Source organism: Brachypodium distachyon, chromosome 3 (assembly GCF_000005505.3).
Source record: "Brachypodium distachyon strain Bd21 chromosome 3, Brachypodium_distachyon_v3.0, whole genome shotgun sequence".
Classification (NCBI taxonomy): Eukaryota; Viridiplantae; Streptophyta; class Magnoliopsida; order Poales; family Poaceae; genus Brachypodium; species Brachypodium distachyon.
The window spans coordinates 46,441,403-46,467,512 of record NC_016133.3 but is presented as its reverse complement, the minus strand read 5'-3'; the positions used below and the strand labels follow the sequence as shown (position 1 = coordinate 46,467,512).

General features: G+C 46.2%; 3 protein-coding genes across 11 annotated transcripts; 2 read left to right on the top strand and 1 right to left on the bottom strand.

Annotated features, from left to right (window-relative positions):
* Positions 1–75: 75 nt before the first annotated feature.
* LOC100841357 (PAN domain-containing protein At5g03700) lies at positions 76–2,887 on the bottom strand. Its single transcript, XM_003575008.4, has one exon. The coding sequence runs from the start codon at positions 2,643–2,645 to the stop codon at positions 1,080–1,082; it is 1,566 nt and encodes a 521-aa protein (XP_003575056.1). The 5' UTR covers positions 2,646–2,887; the 3' UTR covers positions 76–1,079.
* A 7,693-nt stretch (positions 2,888–10,580) lies between these two features.
* Positions 10,581–19,595, top strand: LOC100838916 (serine/threonine-protein kinase CTR1). Of its 7 annotated transcripts, none has more exons than XR_002965530.1 (17): positions 10,582–11,307; positions 11,423–11,721; positions 11,817–11,964; positions 12,261–12,364; positions 14,102–14,310; positions 14,396–14,546; positions 14,620–14,735; positions 14,960–15,000; positions 16,073–16,141; positions 16,620–16,720; positions 16,839–16,923; positions 17,052–17,150; positions 17,375–17,443; positions 17,517–17,648; positions 17,738–17,832; positions 17,924–18,078; positions 19,321–19,595. XR_002965530.1 is itself a non-coding variant. In XM_014901401.2 (16 exons), the coding sequence occupies exons 1-16, from the start codon at positions 10,786–10,788 to the stop codon at positions 18,018–18,020; spliced, it is 2,331 nt and encodes a 776-aa protein (XP_014756887.1). In that variant the 5' UTR covers positions 10,582–10,785; the 3' UTR covers positions 18,021–18,287. The 7 variants fall into 7 exon arrangements, 4 of the variants coding, with proteins under 4 accessions (XP_024318025.1, XP_014756887.1, XP_014756888.1 ...); XR_002965528.1 differs by lacking the exon at positions 19,321–19,595 and adding an exon at positions 19,020–19,302; XR_002965529.1 differs by lacking the exon at positions 19,321–19,595 and adding an exon at positions 18,980–19,302.
* A 1,891-nt stretch (positions 19,596–21,486) lies between these two features.
* On the top strand, positions 21,487–25,067 carry LOC100841057 (heat stress transcription factor A-3). Of its 3 annotated transcripts, XM_010237185.3 has the most exons (3): positions 21,487–22,371; positions 23,577–24,045; positions 24,136–25,067. In XM_010237185.3, the coding sequence occupies exons 1-3, from the start codon at positions 21,979–21,981 to the stop codon at positions 24,717–24,719; spliced, it is 1,446 nt and encodes a 481-aa protein (XP_010235487.1). In that variant the 5' UTR covers positions 21,487–21,978; the 3' UTR covers positions 24,720–25,067. The 3 variants fall into 3 exon arrangements, with proteins under 3 accessions (XP_010235487.1, XP_003575055.1, XP_010235488.1); XM_003575007.4 differs by having other exon boundaries at positions 23,577–25,067; XM_010237186.3 differs by lacking the exon at positions 21,487–22,371 and adding an exon at positions 22,659–22,950 and having other exon boundaries at positions 23,577–25,067.
* The last annotated feature ends 1,043 nt before the right edge of the window (positions 25,068–26,110 follow it).

Sequence of the window (26,110 nt, the reverse complement as noted above, 5' to 3'; positions counted from 1 at the left end):
GGGTCAGAATTGGACAGTGGTTCTTGCGCATTCCAAATATCCTTGTTTGGATGCACATGACATTCACGCTTGGAATTGAAGCTCAACATCGAATGCTTCACGGAATTCGGCGTCCCGCACCATCACTTACCCGGTAAAGAAAAATAAGAAAAAATGATAGAAGCGGAGACAACGACGAGAAGCGGTGTCGTGACTCGCACCTCGACGGCGGGCAGGCTAGCGCTCTCTCCTTCTCTCATCTCTCCTGCATTCCTAGCAACCCTTGCCCCACCCTTCTTCCCCAACAACACCCTCTCCTTGATGACCTCCTCTTCCCTTTCCCTCTTGCACGGCCCCTTTGTGATGACCTCCTCCTCGGCACCCTTCCATTGTCCATGCTCTTCTATTTGGGCGATTCCACGTTCGTCCATTCAAACAGACATTAGAATCAGTCTCTCCTTCTGAATTGCATCGTCCATTCAAACAGACATTAGAATCAGTCTCTCCTTCTGAATTGCAAGCCCCAAATAATTGAACATCGAAACACAAAAATTCAGGTTCACTCTCCATAGCAATGCTAAGCTGATTTGATTTTGAAACAAATTAAATTCCATGGCTGTCAATGTCAACATCCAAACGAGGTCCTAGCGAACTTGATCAAGTACCCTGTTTCCGGCAAAGTATAATCTGCAGTTGGACGTTTTATCAAAGTACAAACTGAATGGGGCATCTTCTAAAAACTGGCGGATGGAAAGCCTGCACCAAGCGGAATTGTGAAATTGAATGTGGATGCGTCCTTCCGTTTGGAATCCTCCTGTATCACAGGCCACTAGGCTACCAAAAGATCAGAACGGGCCAAATCACACTGCCCTGCCCAAAAGGCCCCAAACAGCTTCCTCACGTTTGTTGCCGCAAGATGCAGCCCAAATACCACCGACCGATCGTCTCGGTCTGGCCTCTCCTCTCCGATCAGCGGCCGCCGTCGCGCCTTCCCTTGCTGTGCCCGTGCGCCTTCTGCGTCCACGGCGATCTCAACCGATCTGTTCTGTTGGAATACTGCGGAAGTCCGGATCTCTGAGGCGTCACAGATCTCCACTTGGCTACCTTCGGAAGGAGTTGAAGCTGCTGGAGAGCTCGACGGAGCTAAAGGAGCCCAGGTTCTTGTACGGCCCCGGCGAGAGCCCATCGCCGTCGGTGCCCATCTGCCGCATCGTTTCCGCTTCCGTACGGCGCCTCCTGTCCCACACCCTGTACGCCCCGAACGCCGCCGCGGCAACCACCAGCGCGACGCCGACCGCAAGCAGCGCCGCCTTGACGCCGGCCGCCGCCCTCCCGCCGGTCGAAGCCTTTTCCTCCTCCAAGCTCCTCACCTTGAAGTAGCCCACCCTCCTCTCGTCGGCCGCCACCATCAGCTGCGCCGGGTAGTCCATGAGGTAGCAGTACCCCGTCCCGTTGCTGTACACGGCGCCCCAGCAGCTGCAGTTGCGCGCGCACCGCGCCTCGCAGTCTTCCGCCGACGGCGCGTGCTCGAATCCCAGCAGTTCCTTGTTCACCGGCTCCACGCCCTGTTTCCGCACCGTCCAGTACAAGCCGCCGACCTCACCGCCCGTTGTGCCGCACAGGCCGCTGCTCCCTGTTTCGGCGGCGGCGCAGCTTCCCGAGCCGTCGGTCGCGTTGGCCAGGCAAGCGCACCGGCCGCTGGGCGGGACGCAGACGCTGTAGGCGCCGCAGGTGGTGGGCAGTTCACAGGAGTCTGTGATGGCGGTGTAGTCGAGGGCCCATCGGGACCCGGATCCGTCCCAGTAGTAGGCGCGGAGGTTGCCGTCGGGCTCGAGAGTCATGCGGCGGAAGGCCTTGATGCCGTGGTTGAAGGTGTCGAAGGACATGACGTCGGCGGGGGGCCCTTCCTTCTGGTACATGCCGAGGAAGCCGTCGACCTCCACGCGCGCGTATATCGGGGCGCCGTTGGGTCCGATCTCGATCTGGGCCTTTGCCTCCAGCGCCGTGTGCTTCAAGTACATGGCGGGGGCGACGCCGCGCGATGTCGACGGCGGCGGCTCGATGTACAGACCGAAGTAGTGGCTCCCCAGTCGCATGGCGAAGCGCCGGTCGACGGTGTAAAGCGCCGCCGATGAGGTGAGGTTCTGGTCCTGGACGATTGTGTCCGAAGGGTAGTCGAAGCTTTGCCAAGCAGCACCTGGCGAGCTGCTGCTTTGGATTTGAAGGTTTGAGGTGTTGAGGAGAACGGCGCGGTCGCCGGCCGCCGCAGCCGGGGTGGACCAGAGCACCTGGTTGGTGGCGCCGTCCGTGAGCACGAGACTGCCGTTGAAGGAGAGGGACGCCGCAGCGGACCACGGCGCGGGGCGGTCTGGGATGGCCCGCCAGAGGGGGAAAGCGGAAGGGAGGTGGAGGACGGCGATGTCGAGCAGGCTGGAGTTGACGCGGAGGAAGCCCAGGGCGAAGACGCCGGTGGGGTCGGAGAGCACCGGCTGGAACTGCGGGTAGGACGTGTCGTGGACGGCCGAGAAGCCTCGCCCTAGCTCCTGCGCCGGTGCCCCGGCCGTCGGTGCCGCCTCGCCGGCACGGACACCCAAAGAGACCAGCAGCGCCGCTACCGCCATGCACATCATTATAATACGCTTTCCTGGCGCCGTCACTGCTTCCATGACTTGCTCGTCTAGCTCTGCTGCCTCCAATGAGCAGAGACTCGGATCCGAGTGCGGATTCTCTACAAGTAGATAGATTGAAGAGCACCGGGCTGAGCTTTGTATGGAAGTAGCCAATGGTGGTGGTCTGGTGGATTTGAAGGAATCAGGGGAGGAGCAGGAGAAGACAAGAGCCGGGAATATTTATCTGTCTAGTGCAATGGTGTGGTGGGGTTGCCGCCGCTTTGCCATGCCCAGCTGATGAGAGGGATGCAGAGCATCATCGTGGCTGTGAAAGTGAATCCATAAACGGGTAGGATAGGGAGGTTTGGTCAACGAGCAGATGAGCACTGAGCACACACTCGGTGGATTATTGCCCGTGTCTTACCTTCCATCAGAGATTGTATATTCTCACTGCATTGTCCACTTGCAGAATATATAATTGCAGCTGGAAAGTGTGACTTCGACCAAACCAAAACGCTCTTCTCCATGGACAGTCGCTTCTCCATAGACAACTTCAGAGTGGCCACAAGGGACTACATGTTGGTGCACCTATCCTATCCTGCATTGTTGTTAGTTTTCGTTTCCACACAAATCTGGAAAGGTTGATTGGTAATTACTAACTGTGCACTAACCTTACTCGGGAGCACAGGAAAGATAATATGGTCGCCCAACCATGAAGCTGGGTGTCCTTTCGCTTTCTCTTTCAGTCCAGGTACATGGCAAAATGTGTCTACTTTCAACTACAGCTGTATATTTCTAGTCCACCTACTCATATCTTCAGCATATGGGATTGTAATATGCTGGCCTGAACAGACAATTAGGCCCCCGACCATATATGTTCACACCAACCGTGCAAACTATTTTGTTTACCATATTGACACCAACCGTGCAAACTAAATTGTTTCCATTGACCTGTTTTTGCCGACGGTATTGACATGTAGCAAATTTGAACAGGGCCCCTTGATTTGATAGGCGTTTTATCATTTTGAATTGTGCACCTCTCTGAAGTCAAAATCAGCGATTTCTTTATTGAACTCTGCAACCCAGTCATTGTGTGTCCGTCCTCCATTGTTAACTGGATATCTAATGGCACATGCAACGGTTCAGAGGTATAAAAGGTTTCTGTGAACATAATTGGAAGGTTGCTTGCTCTCCGACTGATTTGGGCGGATTGGGGATTCTGGAGGAAAATATCGTTACTCGTTGAACGTTTGGCGAATGATCAGAGATTGGTTGGGTCTCGTTCATTTCGATTTGTTACATTGGTCTAGCTTTAATTCGGTCAGGTGGTGCTCCGTTATCAACATTCAAGGGAACCGACGAAAAGTCATGGCCACTTTGGTGATGCTTGTTTCTTGGGAGATTTGGAATGAAAAAAACGCGAGGGTGTTCCGGAAGATCTTCTCTATGCCCACGGTCGTCGCAAGTAAAATTAAAAGAGAGGCCTCTACTTGGGGGGTTGCGGGTGACATTCATTTGAGATCTTTCTTACCGCGAGAGTAGTTCGTTCATGTGCCGGTTTGGGTAGATTTTGTTTTGTTGTTCTCTTGTAACACTCTTTCTTAATCAATATGATGAGGCAAAGTTTGCCTCCGTTTCAAAAAAAAAATAGACTTGAGAGTTAAACAGTACACTCGAGGATGCACCAGTTTTTCATATGGCTGACAGGTGCCGTATCGTTTTGAATTGTGCAATGCTCTGAAGTCAAAATCCTTGTGTTTCTTTGTTGATGTCTGCAATCCACTTTTTGTAGGGTGTCTCCTCCATAGTTCATTGGATATCCACTGGCACGTGCAAAGGTTCAAAGTTACAAAACAAAAAACTACGAAAGGATTGAACAGTACTCTATTTGAGTTTTTCATATGGCATTGAGCCTCCCGTGAAGACACTGTCACATGGTCATTTTCCGTTCGCTTTCTGTTCTAATTTTAGCTGTGAAAATGACAAGCTAAAGGCAAAGGAACAGTTGGTTTTGGTAGCAGTACTTTCTTCGGTACGCGCGCCATGGGTCGGGAGAGCAATCAGATCTTAGAAGTGGTCAAGTCAAAGCAAGTGTGCCTAGTTGATATGCATCCTCTTGACTGGTAGTACTGCGCATCCACAACCTTTGCTTTTAAGTCAAGACCTACTCTCTGACCTTTATATTTATCACCAAATATTGTCATGCATAGATTAAATTGTTTTTTCTAAATAGACTCACCAACAAATAAATAACTTTTTAAAAATACATCATAACTTTAATACTTAGAGGTCGACAAGCGGGTCTCATATATTTTTAGCTTTTGGAGGTTGCTCTAAGGAAAGAGACACCTCTAAGCAACAAAGAATTGATGCAATGTTTAGAGGCACCTCTAAGTCCGTATATCATCTCCAGCAGGTTATCTTTTTCATTTTCTGTTGTCATATTTAGGAAATATGACTCAAAAACCTTCTCCAGCTGGTTTCTTATTCATTCCCTATTCTTAAGCGTTCCTTATATCCAACTTGGGATCCTCACATTTCAGGGTTGGATAGGGAATCCTCATATCTGCACTATGCATAATTATGGCCTAATCAGTGTAATTTGATGCTATATCATGCTAATCTATGGAAGGGCTTAGGGATATTTATGCAGTATAATTTTAACATACTCAGTGATAACTAATGCTAATCACACTTATATGCTAATGTGCATGCAATTTAACTCTAATATTTTTTTTAAATCCTATATTTCTAGTAATTACTAACTAGAGGACGTATCAGATAAAAACCTCTATTCAGTGCAAACTTTAATTTTTTAATCCTCACTATTAGATGTCACATAAGCGGATCAGATGAAAGGTGGAACTTCTAACCACAAAACGTGGTTAAAGACATGGTTAGAGGTCGTATAGAAATATATAGGGAACTAAAATTTGAGAAACCGCGGAGATGCTCTTGATGACAGCATGTGAATACCCTAATGTATCATATGTTGTTGGGTTCTTAATGTATTTATTTATTGGCAGGTTCTTTTTTGTCCAGCTCCTCCAATTTTCAACGATCATATTTAAGTGAGATCTCTATTTTAGGTCATACTCCAGGCATATACTGGCCCCAATCAAGCCCACGGCCCTTCATTTTTTTCTGGCAAGTGTGAAGAATACACTGGTATTACGTAGAACACTTATTTATTCAATTATATATATACCGTTCAAGTTAGTCAACTTCTAGAACTCTATCACTTATCAAGTAATACACATGCAAAGATCTGCTCCCGATTTGACCATTATTGGGTCCGACTGAGTTTTCTTTGTGCAGATGTGCTCATTCTTTTGATTGTTAACAAATTGCAAACCCCACCAAGCTGCAACTCCTGTATTCGAACTACTTGCTACACAATTTACAGACACCTTCCAGCTTCAAACTTCCAGTGGTTGAGCTGCCAACTGCCTTCCATATATATTCAAGTTCAATTGGCAAACAAGGTAAGGGGATTTATTCCTCGTCATGGCATGCCATGATCTCTACAACGGTTTGCCATGGGTGCTTTCAGAAAGAAAAAAACGGACGCCATGGAATGGAAATATCAGGTCTGCTTTTAGGCTAAATCCACTGGCACTGGGTGAAGGTGAGACAAGTTTTACCAGCCCTTTTGCGATCCTTTGGTGATCAAATGTGTTTCCGGCAATCCCTTTTTTTGTCCTTCTGAACCACCAAAATGTAGACGAGACCAACTGGAAATTTGTCCTCGATCCGCATGCAAACTTACTTTGGATTAGTGTAATTTTAATTTAGAAGAGGAACATGTCTCAACCTGGACTCCAACTAAGCTCCGCCAGTGCTGACGAAGCCTGTCTGGATAGAACAAATAAGAGAAAAAAATGGAAATGGCAACCCAGACAGTTTTGTTTCCTTCAGTGCCGTGGTCCATCCCAATCCTTGGGGATTTTCTCCCAACTCCTATGCTTTACAAGCACATTTTCAAAATTATTTGAAAACTCTGATACAAGCTTTGTGTTTCCTTAGCAAAACAAAACACATTTGTGTTCCCCTCTTGCTCTCGTACATTTTCAAAATTCCATGTTATTATATCTGCTACTATTTTCTCAGTTCCGAACTATTTGTGACAACTTTGCCTAGATACACACACTGAAACGCGTCTAGTTGCATTCGGGAAGAAATACAAGCACATTTTCAAAATCCTTTGAGAGATCTAAATACAAGCTTTGTGTTTCCCCAGCAAAAAAAACATGTATGTGTTCCCCTCTTTCTCTCGTGCATTTTCAGAATTCCTTGTTATTATGTTTGCTACTCGTAACTTTTTTCTTCGCTATTTTGGCAAGCTATCCCAACCCACACAAAGTGTGATGAAGAAGCCAAGGGCCACAACTTGTAAAGTAGTAAGGAACTGCTGCAATCTTCCATTTTGTGGAAGTAAAATTCAAAGTATTTTTCTCTCTTTAGGACCTCTTTAATCCAAATAAATATTGAAAGAAGTATCTAGGATCTCTGTTTTAGCCGGAAGAACTTCTCCTAGGTTTTTTGATTTGTAGGCTTACAAATACTAAGATTTTTCTAGCATTAGTGGGTGCTATTGTCCTCCCTATAGCTTCAGGGGGAAGAGAAGAAAGTCAACTACTCTCTCTGTTTCTATATATCTGTACTACGAAGGTTTTTTCGGACCAAATATGCTACTCCCTCTGTTCCACAAAGATTGGCGCGGGTTTAAACTAGCTCCAGTTCAAAATCTTGCCAACATTTATGGAACGGAGACAGTAGATAAACAATTGTCATTTGGCCTTCCTCTCACATTCTATCTTCATTCCCAGTTTCCCGCCTACATTAAAATTGTTTATCTAGGAAAAATGGAAAAGGTAAGAGGATTTGGGAGTCTAAATGTATATACTTCCTCCGTCCAACAAATGGTGTCTCAATTTTAATTAAATTCGGATGCATCTATACACTAAGTCATGTCTAGATACATTCAAATTTTGAGAAATTTGAGACATCATTTATTGCACGGAGGGAGTAGATATTTTGGAAAAATCTTGCCCATGCTAAGTGTATATAGATAAAAAGAAAAGAAGGGATAGTGGAGTAAGATATCAGGAGACTATGTACGTGCGTGTAAAGATCCTCAGCTGAATGTCAACATATGGTCTTAAATATTAATCACGTCGCGGCGGAGGCGCTTTAGCAGTTCTGGATCAGGGCGCATGATAAGTAGGACTGAAGCAAGCCATACATTTCTGCTTTTTGAAGGTTGTCGTGGACTCGTAAAGCTTACTCCTACCTAGGTAGCGAAATTCGATCAAACAAGTCGCCTCTTCGTGTTGTTTTAGCTGGTGAAGTGGTAAGATATCCGAAATGAAGACGTTCCTAGAAAAAGTAGCACTTTCAGTTCTTTTTTTTAGGAAGCAGAAATCTCAGTTTGGGGTGGATTTGGGATGACGGAAGTAACTTGGGCATGTCAGCAGTTAACTTTGTTCCCAGGCGATTTTAAAAGGAAATCAAAGACCTAGATTGATGATTTTAAAAGAAAATCAACAAAGACCTAGATTGTTCCGAGCTAGCCTGGTTCCAATCTTTATTTTTTCAAACGTGCTTAATCTTGGGTATGGATGGCACCCGACAGGTTCAGAACCCGGACCTGACATCGGATCAAAACTTTTACCACACGGGTCGGGTAGACCCGTGGGTTCACCCCAGCCGACGCGCCGCAGGCTGGAGCAGGCGACGGCAGAGTGGCGCAACCTAGACGCAATGGCGGCGTGGAGATGCACCGACGCAAGCGGCGGGAAGCTGCTATTGGAGAGCCGAGAGCCTGTTGGCTCGTGGAGGAGAGTTTTGGTCGGCGGCGGATGGTTCGTGGAATCGTGGCCTCATGGGTGGGGGTTGATTACAGGAAGGAATAGAGGGTGGGTGGGATGGGGACATGGCCACTTGGGAGGGTTTAGTTTTTTAAAAAAGTAAATATCATAGAACCCCTACGTTTGGAACTTATGTATCACAAAACCTGGCCTTTTGCCCACTTAACCCAACAACGGTTCACAACTCCGACGCTTTCACAGGCGACCACCGATGCTGAGATACTGCAGGGGAGCAGTCGGGCCACCAGTGACTTCAACAAGGTGATGGTGAACCAGTAGGTAGGGCACCATCGTTGCGCTTGATGGAGGACAACCAACGCCTTCATGTTGGTTCTGAAGATATCAGAAAGAAAGAAAAACAACCAGAACTCAGTTGTTGGTGTTTGGCAACTCCCGCACCATAGATGTGTATAACACCACTGCACTCTCTAGGACCATGCAGCATATGTGTTTTGTTCCCATGGGAATCTATGTCCACAACCACATGACCCTGTGATCAGCTATTGTTGGCGGGTGCCTTTCTCCGAATGATCGGAGCGATCACCATTCTGACGGAGGATCCGTCAAAGAAAGCGTTCTTGTCCAACACAATCTCCTCAAGGCTAATTTGGTTATGCCCAACCCGGTGGGGATCAACTAGGATGAGTGAAATTTTAGTTCATGTTCCCCCGAATCCATTTCAATCCCTGCCGGTATCGATGCAACCGAACAGAGCCTCAAGGGGTAGGCGATATCTTGCCTGAATGAAGATGGAGAAATATACTACTACCTGCATAGACAGACAGTAGCCATGACCTGAATGGGCTCTCTGGTCATTTGAAGCGTGAGGGCTTGTTTGGCGCTAGTGTTTTTGTGATTTTCTAGTGTATTATCCACTTTGAATTGAAAAACACTATCCCAAATGGTTGTTTGGTATGAAGAATTAGAGGGGATTATACCTAGTTTTCCCCACAAAACACTCATTTTTGTACCAAATTGAAACGCTTCTCATATTTTTTTTAAAACACTAGTGTTTTGGGTTCTTATACCAGTGCGTGCGCCGTTCCATTCTATTGAGAGCGCTAGAGACAGAGGATATGATGGCCAACGGTAGAATTCCAAATTCCAAAACTCGGGTCTTTGTTGACACAAGTGGATCGACGAACGATATCTTCGGATCAGCCTAGTGGTCAAAGTGAACCTATTTACATTGATCGAACGGAATTTATATTGAGCGAACGTTCGCTCTTTAGTCTCTCGAAGCGAACAATCTGCTAGCCATCCGATTGAGAAGGCTCTGCCTGAGATCGTGCCACGTGTCTTGTGGGGTGACAACTTTAGTTCCTTGATATGGCAACTTTAGTTTTGTAGAGTGGCAACTTTGGTCTGTGAGGCTGACAATTTTGGTTCTATGCGGTTGGCAACTTTACCCCGCCGCGTCAGAAGGCTAGAGAGCGAAAGTTTAATTTCGTAAAATGGGAACTTTAGTTCTCCCCGTCGCCAAAAGACCAAGGAACGAACGTTCGCTCCCTATTTCATTCATTTTCAGAGTCCAAAAATCTCAAATATCAAAACATTAGTGGTTTAAAAAATACACTAATACCAAACAAAACCTGAAATGATTTGTCAGCCAAGACCGGCTGACGTTTGTGAAAGCATCGGAGGGCCTTCACGAGCAATATGTGTATCGCCCACCAGTGCGTGCGCTGCCGGCAGACTTCTGTTGAGAGCGCTAGAGACAGATGATTTGATTTGATGGCCAACGGTAGGATTCCAAATTACAACACTCGGGTCTTTGTTGACACAAGCGGATCGACGACCGTCTATCTCGACGACCGATATCTTCGGATCAGCCTAGTGGTCATAGTGGTCAAAGTGAACCTATTTTACACATTGATCGAAAAGCTGTCGTCAGGCGCTTGCTACGTTAAGCGCTTCAGGGTTTTACGCTGGAGTAGTCCGCAATAGAGCTCAGTTTGCTTTCGACCTTTCATCCAAGACGAAGAAGATATTAATGGTACAAAATCTACCTCGGAGGCAGGAACACCGATTTGCCCACACGTACCACTAGGGGGACAAGCGCTCGTGGGGAACTAGGGGCACGGGAGCGATGCAATGCATCGGAACCAAGGCGAAGATGAGCACGTACCCCCACTTGTCCAATCCGCCAGTCGTCGTGTCCACCTGCCGTTTCACTCTCCGAGGAACGCACGCACTCCATTGCTCTTCTCCTCCATCGCCGTCCCCCCTTGCGCCACGCCGACGCCGAACTAAAAAGGCCCAGGGATGTGCTAGGTGTAGATAGCTGCCGTTGGCTCGACACGCGCCTACGCGAGGGGCGGCGCGAGATGAAGGACGCCAAGTGGCCCGCACCGATGATGGGCGGCGGCGGGAGGCGCGCCCCTGCGCCCTACTCTCTCCTCGCCACCTCTCCTCCCACCAGCACCAGCAACGACGGCTGCTCGCCGCACTACCCTCCAGCGGCTTCCGACGCCGCCGCCTCCTCGTTCAAGCCCCCACCGCAGCGGCACAGCCCGCAGCTGGGCGTTGGCGTGGCGGACTGGCTGCGGCTGCAGCGGCAGTCCAGCGGGAGCAGCGTCGGCGGCGAAGACGGCGAGGTATTCTCCTCCGTCTCCACCGTCGCCAATGCGGAGCACAGGGGCGACGCGGATCGACCGCCGGGCAGCAGCGGCGGCGGCAGCAAAAGCTGGGCGCAGCAGGCGGAGGAGGCTTACCAGCTCCAGCTCGCCCTCGCGCTCCGCCTCTGCTCCGATGCCGCTTCCGCCGCCGACCCTAACTTCCTCGACTCCTCCGCCGCCGACCACCACGACATCGCCACCTCGCCCCAGTCCCTCTCCTACCGCTTCTGGGTTTGCAAATTCCGCCCCCCCCCCCCCCCCCCCCCCACTTCTCTACCCGTCAGTTTTTCAGAAATGCGACGAACGTCTGACTGATTCTAGTGCTGACCACCGCATGGCGTGGCAGGTCAATGGCAGCTTGTCCTACTCCGACAAGGTCTCAGATGGCTTCTACCTCATCCAGGGGATGGATCCCTTCATATGGACCCTCTGCACCGACGTGCAGGACGGCGGGCGTGTCCCGTCCATCGAGTCCCTCAAGGCTTTGAATCCCACCGAATCATCCATTGAGATCGTTCTCATAGATAAGGTGGCCGACTATGACCTGAGGCAGCAGATTAGCACCGCGATTGACGTCTCTCGGAGCTGTGCCGACACCAAGGAAATAACAACTCGCCTCGCCAGCATTGTGTCCGTGAAGATGGGGTGAGCTGATATGCAATTTAATTTCCTATGCGATCTTGCCGGTACATTGGATCTATTCCTCCTGTCTGTCTTACATGAATCTATTTCTGTCTAAGGGGTTCAGTAGCATCCACCGAAGAACATGAGTTGGCTCCCCGGTGGAGAGACTCCGTTGGGTTCCTCAAGATTAGCTCAGCTTCTGTTTTGCTTCCGATTGGGAAGTTATCAGTTGGCCTTTGTTCCCACCGAGCGTTGCTGTTCAAGGTGACCTTGCTTCTATTCTGCTTCCCAAAAAAGAACCCTGCTTCTGCAGCTATATAGAAAACAAAATTGACATTTACGGTCTTCATCCCCAATGGCAGTATTTTCAGCCGAACTAGAATTTTCCTTGTTAGCATATATTATATCTTTGTTTTGTAATAGAGTACTAATCCAGTGATTATGCACAGCTTTGAAAGATGCTGTATATTGTTCCATGTTTCATTTTCTTTTATCCTATTATTCTTGAATCTTGATTCCAGTTCTCTACTGATCCTATTTTCTGTTCTTTTGGGAAACAGACCCTAGCAGATTCTATCAATCTTCCTTGTCGAATTGTGAGGGGATGCAAATATTGCAAAGCTGTTGGTGCTGCCTCTTGCTTGGTGCGCTTTTGCCACAACAGGTTGTGATCCTGACCAAATGTGTTGCACCTTTGCTAAATATTGTAGTATTCAACGAAAAAAGAAATGAAAACACACAAGAGGAGCTGTGTGCCTTTGCTTATAAGGAGAATGGGGTGCTAAACCCATGACCTTAATAACCACGACCTTATGCCTAATAGGTTACAATGTATGTCACCAATTATTACAAAGATGAGGATAGCAAAATATATAACTAAATTTATGGTACCAAGGTTCTTTTTCGGAGATATGATGTGTAAAGATTATGTTGCTGTCAGCTTCTCGTCAAACATATCCTACAAGTGATTTGTACATGCATGCTCATAAAGTTATTCCCATTTCTATTGGAATCTTCAATTTACCTGAATATTTATGACTTTGGGATGAGGTGAACGAAAGGGATGTTATCTCTCTTAGCAGCCAGCCTAATGTTACCTCATCATCGCCACGTCGGATGGGAGTAGCAAAACTTGGTGTGCCCAATCAAGCCATTTCAAATTCCATACCTGGGAGTCCCTCTTTCCATCTGGAACCTGTGCTGGGCCAATTACCAACCGAGACTTACAAGCTGGATAACAAGTTTATGGCCTACCAAACCTGGTGACTTGCCTGTTCTGCGACCAAGCCAACGAATTGATCTCTCACCCCCTTTCTGGCTGCGCCTTTGTGAGGGTGGTCTGGCATGCTGTGTTGGCACAGTTCTTGCTTCAAGGCATCACGCAGGATGGCAGGAACTTGATGAGGACTTCCTCTCTTGGTTCCAGTCCGCGGCCGAGTGAATGGAGGCCAGCAAGGCGCAAGCAGATGGTTGCTCATCATCTTGACCATGTGGAGGCTTCGCAATGACTGCATCTTTGACAGGGCTTCGCCTGACTGTGGTGCTCTTGTAGATCCATCCTTGATGAGCCAAACTGCGGATGCTGGCTGTCACTAAGGCTCTGAGACGCCTCCCTTGGCATGCTAGGCTGCCTGATCTGCTAGCAGCCTAAGACAGCTGCGGGCCAGCACAGTTTTTTCTCTTTCAAGAAAACTCAAAGCATTGTGTCTCGATGCATTGATAGAAAGAAACTCATGTACAAGGCCACGGATGGTCCCACACCTGACAGATACAACATGACACTCCACTTGCTAAGCCCTGCCGGAAGGAGCGCTCCTAAGCTCTTGGCCTCCGCCATCGTCCATTGGTGGGCCTCTGCCCGAGTGGTGTTGAGGAACGCAGCCTAGCAAGGTTGAGTGTTGTCAAAGATGGCAGAATTGCAGTGCTTCCAGATCCACCACGCTGTGAGCACGACCATCGAGGAGGTTCCCTTACATGAGGCGCCAGAGCGGAGTCGCAAGCCAATTGCCACCAGTCAACAAAGCTGTCGTCCCTGATGGCCGTCGGTCGCGTTGTGGATTGGATCCAGGAGGGCATCTCGCACAACGGTTTTTGCCTTGCTTCTGTGTTTTTGTCTTTATTTTCTTTCTCTTGTTCTTCTTTTGTGGGATTTGCTTTTGTGACCTTTTGTTTTGTACTTGACCGCACTCGGTTGCGTCGCTTTGACACCTTCTTCTAATACAAAATGACGCGCATTTAGGTGCGGGCTTGAGAAAAAAAAAACCTAAAATGTTGCCATGTTGTAACTGAATTTATGTATTGAATCTTGCCTTATAAATTATGTTTATGTTCCATCCGTCAACGTATCTGGATGTAGATGGTAGCTTTATCAGTTCTTGACTTTATTTTGTTTCAAATGCAGGGAATATCTAATTGATTTGATAGGGAACCCAGGCTTCTTGTCTGAACCTGACTCCCTTTTGAATGGTCTATCGTCTATGTCCATTTCATCACCATTGCGCCCACCGAAACACAGTTCAGTTGCTATTGTTGATAACTTCAAGTCATTAGCCAAGCAGTATTTCCTTGATTGTCAATCACTAAATCTCTTGTTCAATGTTCCAGCCGCAGGTCTCTCCCTCCCCCCTCCTTCCCTTCCGCACACACACTCTTCTTTTCACTATATCATCTGTTGTTGTTTTTTTAATAATGTCAGGAACAGTTGTTGACTTAGATGAGGGCATGGGATCAAATCTTGGTCCAAAGCCATCACGCGCAACAAAAAGTGATTTGCAAGCTACCTTTTCTCATATTAAGGGTGATGCTCAACGAAACGGTCAAGATGGAAATTTTATAAGGCAAAGGAGGTATACAGATAGGATGATAAGTAAATTAGATATTTCCAGCATCCAAGGCTAATAATATTAATAACAATTTCAGTTTTCCTGAAGATACCCTATCTGAACAAAGTGATCCCTTCAGTGATATCTCTCTAAACATAGAGGACTTGATTATTCCATGGAACAAACTTGCTGTGAGAGAAAAAATCGGCGCTGGTATGTTTTGTCATTGAGATGATACTTTTCTGTTGTACTTCGGTGTTTAATCTCCATTGTACCACACAATAAAGTCTGCATACACTGTTGGCTGAAGGTAGCCAAAGTGTGCCTTTCAGGTACTCTAGGGTACTAGGCTTCTTAGTGCACACATTTTTAGAAGAATGAATAACCAGTCTCCCATTTCAAGTTATTGCAGTTTGTACTAATAAAATAATTTTCAGGTTCTTTTGGAACTGTGCACCGTGCAGATTGGAATGGCTCGGTATGTTGCCTTTTCGTTTATTGCAAGCATTCATGGTTTGGTTGATGAAATATTCTCTATATCTCACTTTAACCTGTAAGTACACAACTTGGATTATGAACTCTCCGATAATAGGAATGACAATATGCACAGTAGGCACACAGGTAGTGGTTGCCCATGCCTGTCAGCCGTGGGTACTGTGCCCGCCACAACAACACATGACCAAGCCAAAAAAGAAAGGAAGTAAAATCAGTATGTCAGGCAACATAATTCACAGTCTAATGCAAACAAAATTTATTTATCTCTTGAATCTTCAGAAATCATATGTCTGCGGAGGAAGAGTTTATCTATCTGAGAAGGATTGCAATGCAAAGTACAGATGTCAAAGAATACTGGCCTGTGGAGTTTGACCCCGGCGAAGGAGGCCACTTGAGGACAGCATCTAACATCAAAGACCCATCACAGATGTAAAGGCATTTCTGTAGAAATAAACTAGTACTAATTGACCCCGGCGAAGGAGGCCACTTGAGGACAGCATCTAACATCAAAGACCCATCACAGATGTAAAGGCATTTCTGTAGAAATAAACTAGTACTAATTAGCTAAGACAGCTTGAAAATGCCATAGCGTCTGTATCTGTACTGCGTGAGTGTACGTGTGTGTTTGTGAGTGTCTGCACTGTGTTTCTAAAAAAATTGGAGGATCAATAATTGAGGTTCTGTAGGAAAGATGTCTTCTGCTGGCCAGACTGCAGTCCATTTGGTGAGAACATCCATTTGGAAAAGAGTATGGATAGAGGCCACCCATGCCCATGCCTGTTTATCCACGTGCATTAATTTCCAACCTGCCAACATGCCTGTGGGCACACTAATAGGAACATATACACGCGACATCCCTCTTCATGCATCCTGCAATGTCCTCTCTGGAATCCTTAATTTGACATGTTAACTTAATTACATTTGTGAGAGGTATATCCAGTACACCGATGAATATTGGCCAGAGGCCAGCCAGCAAGCTTCTTTCACATTAGAAACCTAAGTTTCCAGTAGCTATTCTTAGTATGAAAAGAGTTGCTCTAACATTGTTACTTCAGGATGTTGCTGTGAAGATTCTAATGGATCAGGATCTCCATCCAGAGCGTCTCAAGGAGTTTCTAAGGGAGGTATAAGGCTGCGTTCGCATGCATTTGAATAAAAAAATTGCAGCTAACATTTTTTATCATGCTTCCTTCATCCTTTGTGATACCAGATATGGATAGAGATGACAACATCACTGAACTTATCTGACTTATGTTCTGCATGGATTCATGTAATTGATAACTAGATGCTTGGTCCGGTTGGTTCTCATCTGCATCAAAATTAATGTCCGACGTATTCTTTGAATAAATGATGCTTAAGATGTTACCTTGTCCAAGAGTTGCATACATTTTTTTTTTAGAGAAAAGGAGCGCGCTCCTGATTTCATTTAAAGAAATCAACATGGTTCACAGTTGTCTAGAGGTTCTCAGAAAGTGAAAAAACAGGTAGACTGCCAGGACAATGCCTGACAGTCGAAATCAAGGGGAACCGGCTGAACCATAAGTTGATATAATCATGTAAAATATCTTTATAGTTTAATGTGTTGGAATTTCTCTTCTGTAGGTTGCAATTATGAAAAGTCTGCGACATCCAAACATTGTTCTTCTTATGGGTGCTGTTACTCAGCCACCCAACCTTTCAATTGTGACCGAGTATCTATCAAGGTGTGTTGTACTTTATGATCACTATTTTCATGATTTTTTTCTCTTGAAATAAACCATATGTGTGCACTTCCATATAGTGTAGCTTGCAACGGTCTTATGCTTTTCCCCTTAAATGCAGAGGTAACCTATACAGGCTTTTACACAGGCATGGTGCAAGGGAAAATCTAGACGAGAGGCGGCGCTTGAGTATGGCCTTCGATGTGGTAAAATCATCAATATTTTCCTCAATACAGAACGTTGAGTAGATATATGATTTACATAAAGTAAAGGTGGACCTTAGAAACTAAATATATTTTTTAGATATACTTATCACGTGTGATCTTATATACAGGCAAAGGGGATGAATTATCTTCATAAGCGCAACCCTCCAATAGTTCATCGGGATTTAAAGTCACCAAACTTGTTGGTTGACAAAAAATACACTGTGAAAGTATTACTTCGTTACCATTCAATTTCATCTGTTTAATATAATTTCATTTCATTTTTACTTTTATTTGGAGAATATTTCCTTCAGTTACACTTATGGTTTACTTTTTTCCATACTGTTCTTGCCACATTAGGAATCTGGATCCATAATCTGATCGCCAGCTGCCTTGCCGACTGTCTAATTTTATCTCCCACTTCCTTAACCAAAGTAATCTTACAATGCTGCAGGTCTGTGACTTTGGTCTCTCCAGATTGAAGGCAAACACATTTTTGTCATCCAAGACTGCAGCAGGGACTGTAAGTTATACATATCCTTGTTCAATTTCAGTTAAATCCACGCCATCAAGTCATTTTCTGTTATGTTCACTAGCCTGAGTGGATGGCACCAGAAGTTCTACGTGATGAGCCATCCAATGAAAAGTCTGATGTGTACAGCTTTGCTGTTATCCTATGGGAGCTCATGACTTTGCAGCAGCCATGGAGTAATTTAAATCCAGCTCAGGTTTGCATCTCTTGTTTTCTGTAGTGCACTGATGTTTCTGAGTGCTTGTTTTTCAGTAAAAATATTCTAGCCAAGTTTTCCATGTGCAGGTGGTAGCAGCTGTTGGATTTAGGGGAAGAAGGCCTGAGATTCCAAGTAGTGTTGATCCAAAAGTGGCGGCAATAATTGAATCTTGCTGGGCGAAGTACCTATGAACACACTCGCTACTATTGATATGTTTGTTCTCATGAGTCGTGCTCAAATTTATTGATGGAACATTTTATTTGTATACTCAGAGAACCCTGGAGACGACCCTCTTTCACCAGTATCATGGAATCCCTGAAACCTCTTATCAAGGTATTACCACCCCATCAACTACAAGAAGAACATTAGTTACAGCTCATGAGGCCTATCCTGGAGATCCCAACATCTTTTGATAGCTTACAAAAAGGTGACTAGCTATCCTATCTATTGATTTGAGAGGTTCAGTACTTGTTAGCACAATGTCCGATTTATGAAAGTCAAGATTATAGTTCTTACATAGGGTATAACATTTGTCATTAGAACTGACAAAGTGTTTGTTCCTGACGATTTCTATATTGACACTACAATGTACTGTTAATAAAAATGAATAAGCTATTTCAATAGTCATTCAGTCTATGCATGAAAGTAATATCCATTCATAGGAAAGAAACAAACTTTTTTAATGAAGCCATTCTCTTTGTGCTTAAACAAAATCTTCATTCTTTGGCACCAAATGGTGTCCCTACATGTTCTTACATCATTGCTCGTAAAACCATCTAGAAGTTTGCCTGCTGACATGATGTGACCCTGGCGCTAATCATGTGTTAGCTTGCAATAAGAAAAACGGTAGTACGAAAATACTGAATTGAGTAACACATCATGCGTTGGAGCTGTTTGAGTACACGATAAATAAAGCATGAATGTGTTTATCGAAAGAACCTAAGATAGTATATGAGTGATAGATCTTCTGTCCTTCAAACTCAATCCTGCAGTAGGAAATATTGGTCTGGTTTTAAATCTCTTCAATAAAATATGTACTTCGCCCTATGCAAAACTCAAAAGTATACATATGAAAAATATGTGAATTATCTGTAATTATCCGATTTCATATAAGCATGGCTTAGCTTTTGCAATACGACAAATTGTTCCCATCTATTTCTATTCATCTCTCAATTTGTATAAATATGGATAGGATTATGGTGCGGACTTTTGAGATCTGAAATGTTACTTTTGCGGACTATTCACATTCGAATTCAGTGCTAAAGTATACCTAATTGGTTGGATATGTCTTTTTGTTTGATTTGATATCATGTTCTTCTGGATGAAAGAAACAGAATGGAATGATTAAGCCTGTTACTGCCGTTACAGACTTTATGTGGAACTATGGATATCCGGATGCAACCAAACTGAGCACATACTTTATTTGAATTGGAATTCATTGAAGTTCGCATCACATTTCAATATGTGTAATTATTCTTTACTCATTTCATTGGAGGGACGGATGGTTGAGCCCAGGATTGGTAAGAATAGAGTCATTTAGGTTGGTTGATAGGAAGAGCTAGTATTCTGTTTGGTTAGACGGATGAGCATACAGTTACGGATTCTATGGATTGAAGGATTTTCACGGGAGATTTTGGTAGGATTCTAACCATATGAATTTTTCCTATAGATTCTTTGGTTCAAAGGAACTAGCCGGGTGACCTGCGGCATTTGTGCGACTAGAACTCACTATAGATTTTGTCGCACTTTCAGCAAAGTATAGTATTCTTCAATATCTCCTTTAAAGTATTGGTTGGTTCCTCTTCCACCAAAAACTCACAATTATATATGTGTACTTCTATGTTGTTTATTTTTTCTGCCTTAGATCTGTGCTTTTATAATCTAGACCCACAATGATTGACGATGAAGATTATTTAGCATTTGCGGAAGGACGTGACGGTTTCATGTCTTTTTGTTTTAATTATATAATAGATGTATTCTCTAAAATTCCTATGGTTCTTATGCCCTAATTCTATAGGAATTCCAGCAAGAGGTTAAATCTCTTGGGGGGAAAATCATTTGTGTCTATGACACTAACAACTATGGCTTACACTCGTATTGTTATGCATAATTCCTGCATTTTTTTTTCTATGGTGCAACCTAAAAACTTCAACCGTTGATTCCTATGTTTTGAATTTTTGTATAATTCCACATGGCATGACATCTTAATCCTTCATTTTCCTTTTTTCGAAAGAAGGGCTAGCCTGCGGCCTCTACATCGATCGATACGCACAACCATCTTATTATTTAAATAGTTGCGAACAATTGTATCTCAAAGTTATTACGTACCAAAACAAAAGCCAAAAGCTAGTAAAGAAAATATGGTGCTCCTAGCCTATTATTGACACGCCACCCAAACGATTGAAGAATTCCTCTCCAAAGACTTTTCCATCCATTTGATGCAGTAAGGACCAGGTATAGATCCAATGCGCAGCCTGAATTATAACATGTCAAAAGTTGGAAGCTTTTAAGAATCATTTTTGCAATTCCAAATGGACCAACAAATCGTAGAAGCACCAACAAGATTGGGTGATTGAAGTAATTTGCCTGACCCTGAGAGCTAACGACCGAACATATTCGCAACACGACTAGGGGGAGGTAATCGTCACAAAGATAGAACGCCATACTAAGGTCGACGCAATTTCTTTTGGAAAATCTTTATTTCAAGAGGAATCTTAATCTGCCAACGAAAAGAACAATCAATATCAATGAGTGTCCTATAAAATCATTGCACGGATAACCCACCCGATGCAGTCAAACTCTAAGAGACTGAATCAGGTTGATCAGTAAAACTCACTGTTGTAAGCTTCCCACACAACTGGTCCCAAGCTGCTATACATGCGCCCAAACAATTGCTCTTGTGAACAGTGTATTGCGATGCTCGCACCACAAACCTCAGTCCGAGGCATGACAATTGAGCACAATACGAAACAGAGTTGGAACTGCTCCTTTAACGTGAAAGAGCCCAACAATTTATCGTCCCAAAGGAGACTCCTATCTCACAATTGACAATACAAGATACATGCGGGAAAAAAAATATTGTCGCATCCTCAGAAGACCTTTTCAAAATGGAGAGTAAGTCGCCCTCACAGTCACCGAGACAGTTTAGGAATAGAGATATTTGTTGCGAAGTAACTCAAACCACAAACCATCCCCATCGAAAATATTAAAATGGCACTTGCCGAGTAAACAAATATTGTATTTCCATTTTTCCTATTCTTCTGATCCAAGAGATCCTTAATCTGATCTCTCTCTTTTTTTAATCATAGAATATGTAGGAACCTTTGTCTGTCTAAACGGCAATGACTTGTGGGGGGTGGGGGGCTAATTGGCGGAGGTCACCAAGATGAAAGTCCGTTAACTATTCCGACAATGACGAGACAGCAACAACATATCTGTAGCACCTTAGGTCAGGCTTCAACCCAAAATAAACATGAGCATCGCGTCTCCAAAATTGCCATAGGTTCTAACCTCACTAAAAAAAACTGTGTTTCTCCTTTCGTTTTAACATAACGGGATGACTTTTGTAATTTCCTCATGCTGCAATCAGACATATTTTATTGCATATTATTGTGTTTTAAATTCCTGAAGATTGTCTATTTCTATGTTCTTGTTTTTTTGAAGTCCTACGAACCACGAGGCTCTTGATATTTTTCTGAGAAAAATGTATACTCCAGATCCACGGTAGGCCGTGAAACAAACGTGGCAGTTATTTCCTGTTGCCCTCGAGCGGCACGTGGCCGCCGGCGTGGCGACCGACCGGCGACCCCCGGCTTCATATCTGTCCGCCATTCTCCTTTTACAGGCGGACGCCGCCCATCCGGCCACACACGCTCGCGCCATCATCTCCAGCTCCCCCGCCTGCTCCACGCAGGATTCGCCACCACCACCTCACTCCTGACGGGGGAGCTAGAGGAAAAAAAATCTCCCCTGCTTTCTTCGCCGCCAAGCAAAAGTCCCTCGCCTGGCGGTGAGGCCTCCTCTGCACTTTCCTCTCCACCCCCAGAATTCCAGATATTTCTGGCATGTGCCCGCACCGCCTTGACTCATGGGGCCCGCCTGCCGGAGCCCCCGCCAAGTGCCGACGTCCGTCCCGAGCCCGTGAACGGTCAAAAGCGGCGCCGCGCGGCTCTGCAACGCCAACGCGGGGCGCCCGTCGCCCTCAACAGTATGTCGGTTTCACCCCAACCGAAGCCTATAAATCCTCGCGCCGCCCTCGCCCCGCACCGCTGCCCATTCCCCGCTCCCCGCTCCCCGCCTCGCGGCCACCGCCGCCGCCGCCCGCCGCATGGACCACGCGAACAACAACAACCCCGCCACATCCTCCATGGACGCCGCGCTGCTGCTGCTGGAGCCCAAGCTCGAGATGGAACCGCCGCTGCACCTGCCGCCGCCTCCGACGGCGAACCACCACCACCACCTGATCCCGCCGCCGCCGTTGGCGGTGCCGTCCGAACCGCCGCGTCCCCTGGAGGCGCTGCTGCAGGGCCCGCAGCTGCCGCCGTTTCTGTCCAAGACCTACGACCTGGTGAGCGAGCCGCTGCTGGACGGGGTCATCTCCTGGGGCCACGCCGGCAACAGCTTCGTGGTGTGGGATCCCTCCACCTTCGCGCGCGACGTGCTCCCGCACAACTTCAAGCACAACAACTTCTCCAGCTTCGTCAGGCAGCTCAACACCTATGTGCGTATCATACCACTGCCTCTTTCTTTTCTTTTATGCAATCCAACGCTGGGTCATTCATGCCCTCGTCCTCTGCTCGTGAGATGCTCTGTTTCTGTTGGAGTATCTATGCATCGCAGTGCTCTGTTTTTTTTTTTGGCTTTGTATTTTCCCAAATCTTGTAAAATATGCCTTGGATATAGAGGATGTACTTCCCTTGCGTTTTGTTTTTCCCTTCCCTTAGTGGAATTGTGGTTTGTCATACCGAATTGGCCGTGCACGAAAGAATTGGATTAACATGACCACGGCAACAATCAATCCTGAGGAGTTGATCCTGTGATGGCAAGCTTAATCCATATGCTGGAATACGACGTTTGCGCGTTGGAAGGTAAGCTTGCTTTCCAGACCCACATGTGCATACTCACTTGTATTTCAATTCTTTTCGAACCTTAAATTCCTTGTCTAGATAGTGGCAGCAGCAAAATGCAAGTTCGTTTCCACTTCCATTGCCAAATGTTGCAGAATGTTTCCTTGGTTTTTTGCTGCCCTGTATCGTCATGCTCATTCTTCCCAACTCCTCAGCTGCCCCCTGTTTCACAGGTCTGGTATGGTGCAGTACTGCAGTTGTACACCCGTTTCTCCTTATTTTTCAGATTTAAGCTCTTCTTCTTTCAAACAAACTGCAGCCTAGTGCATTTGGTGCGGATTCTTTCGGTTGATCAGTACCTTATGTCAGCCAATGCATAAGGCTCTTTAAATCGATTCATGAAGGCAAAGTTCAGTTCCTGTGTTGTACTAGGATCAGAATGGGCAGATGTTGTCAGTACTCACTACTCAGTATAAAGCAACTTGGTTCAGATCCTTCCGCCATCTCTTTGATTTATAGTCCTACTACTATCTAGAACTATTTCACCAGTACCAGTATGGGATTTGACCATGTCGAGGAGGGGGGTTGATTACAAGGAGATGAATTAGTATTGCCGTTATTGGGGTTATTTCTGTAGACACACTTGTGGCTAGGCTAGTTCCTGCGCTGTCAGGTTAGGATCATATAGTATAGAGTGCAATTCTTCAGAAGTTCACTTCTTGAAGTCTTGGCATTTGTACTGCATCAAATGTTCTTATTTTTTTGTTAATACTGTTCTCAAGGATTATGATGGAGCTTTCTATATGCTTCATTTCCCCTTTTTCTGGTAGCTAAAACATTTTCTGTTTGGCATAATCAGGGCTTTCGCAAGGTTCATGCTGATAGATGGGAGTTTGCGCATGAGGGATTTCTGCGGAATAACAAACATTTGTTGAAGACAATTGTCCGGCGCCGGTCCTCTCCGACACAGCAAAGCAGCCTTCAGTCGGCTTCATCTATTTTCCGGAAGGCACAGCCTTGCTCTTCAGGTGAACCCACTGTGGACCCTGAGCTCCACATACTGAAAAGAGAGAAGAAGGCACTGCTGCAGGAGGTGGCCAGGCTGAAGCAGGAGCACCGTCAGACGATTGCACATATGAGCACGCTGAATCAGAGGCTGGAATCAGCGGAGGACCGGCAGAAGCAGGTGGTCTCGTTCTTGGCCAAGCTCCTCCGGAACCCGGCTTTCCTGAGGCAACTCACCATGCTCAGAGAGCATAAGGAGATCGAGTCCAGCAGAGTGAAGAGGAAGTTTCTGAAGCATGCACCACATGGTAGCACAGACTCAGGTGAGTCCAGCTCTCCGCATACCGGAGAGAGCGGTTCTGAGATCCCTGCATCTTCCCCTGCACCTCCATGCGCTCACGACGCCATTGCAGACCTTCAGAGTTTTCTTCTGGAAGACACGGACCTCAGCGATGGCATGCTGCCGGGCAACTTCGGGCTGGACGGGGTCGAAGCGCCAGGGGACGTTGGGGCTTTGGTTCAGGCATTCAACACGCAGCAAGATGGACTTGATTTCGGGACCGGAGCCGAGCTACTGGGAACAGCTTCTGGTGCTGCTCATTGCCAAGACCCAACCATTGGCAGGTCGAAGGGAAAGAATGTGCTGTGTCCAGGACTGGATGGTGCTACATCTTCTGAAGCCGAGTGCCTCGTATCGTTGCCGGACAACATGGGGATGATTCCAGGCACCGTGCTTGAAACAGCAGGCAAGCTGATGGATGCAGATGATGAGCAGATTTGGGGCGTGGATCCTTACTTACAGAGTTCTTGCTGTGATACTCGTCAACAAGCGTATGGAAGCGGTGCCAGTGATCCCTACCTGATGGAGATTGCCAACAAGCCTGAGAAATTCTGGGAGCTAGATTTCGAGGATCTGGATGACGGAGATCTGCACCTGGACAAGTGTGTTATTGGCGACCCTGCTCTCCAGCAACAGAGAGGAAACATGAAGCCGTAGATCAGTTGCGTTGCCGGAGGAAAATAGGTCTGATGCTTTATCCACCTATCTTTACAGTTATCGTTAGGTATGAAAAATGCCGTGGTTATTTGATATTTAGGAGTTTAGCGGACTCCTAGATATGCTCACTATGGCATTAAGTAGTGGTAGTACTAGCAGTGTGTTTTTGTTTTCCATCCATTCACCCTACTGTTTTTGGATGGAAAATATTATCATGTAATTTGCTTGGAGCAGGCTTGGTGACTGCTCCGGCCTATTTCCCACCGATCGTTGTATCATCTCCTTGTTTTTGGGCAAAATTTGTCTTCAAATGAGCAATGGAATCCAACACCCTTTTTCCGTTGGTCAGAGAGACATTCCAAGTGCAGTGCTGCTGCCTATTCTTTTCGTTCCCATTATGCACTGGAGTACTTGATCTCCTGTTTTGACAGAATTTCTTGCACTGAGCAACGAGACTGAAACTTCTCTTGCCACTGTCTGAGAACTGTATTAAGTGTTCGGCTGCTGTGTTTTTTCCCCCTGGGGAACAGTAGCATTGCGCGAAATACATCTTCATATAATTTTTTTTTTAGGAAAACACACTCGAAGGAAGGTGTGCCTATTTTTATATACTATTTTTATATAGAAGAAGGCCTAAGCCAGTCCACGGTTACAGCCCAGCCACCTAAAACAAGAATTACTCACTCAAACGACCTACAATCTTCCACTTAGCCGCCTCATCTTCAATCGACTCAACCACCTTAACCACCGGAGAGCAGCGGTTGTGGAAGATGCGTTGATTGCGCTCAATCCAAATGCGAAGCAAAGACAGAAGGATGATGCCACTCTTCTTCTTGCGGACAGCACGCGGCCAAGAGTCGAAGAGAGGCTCCCGCCAGGAGCGAAGGGAGGCATGCTGACTAGGCGTGAAGGCGCTCTTGTCCTTGCGAGACAAAACATCAAACCAAACGTGACGCGAGAAAGCACATTGAAGCAGAAGGTGACCGATTGTCTTGAGCTCTTGGTCGCAAAGCGGGCAGGTGGCATCATCCGAAAGACCGCGGTAGAGGCGCCGCTCACCCGTCCAGCGATCGCGGAGCGCCGGCCACGCGAAAAATTGATGCTTCAGAGGGGCCTTGGAGCCCCAAATCAGATCAAAACAGGCCAAGACCGATCCATTGAAAAGAGCCATATAGGCCGACCTCGAGGAGAAACGGCCGTCGGGAGTCCACTTCCACATACAAGTGTCATCAAGTAGTGTCAAGGGCGGTCGCCGGGACACACGCTCCAAAGAACCAAGAACTGGCCCAGAGCGACCGCAGAGAGACCGCCGAAGACATCGTGAACCCAGGAGTTTGAAGAGCGACCATGGGCCACGGAACGGGAGGAGATCGATCTTTTATCCACATGAG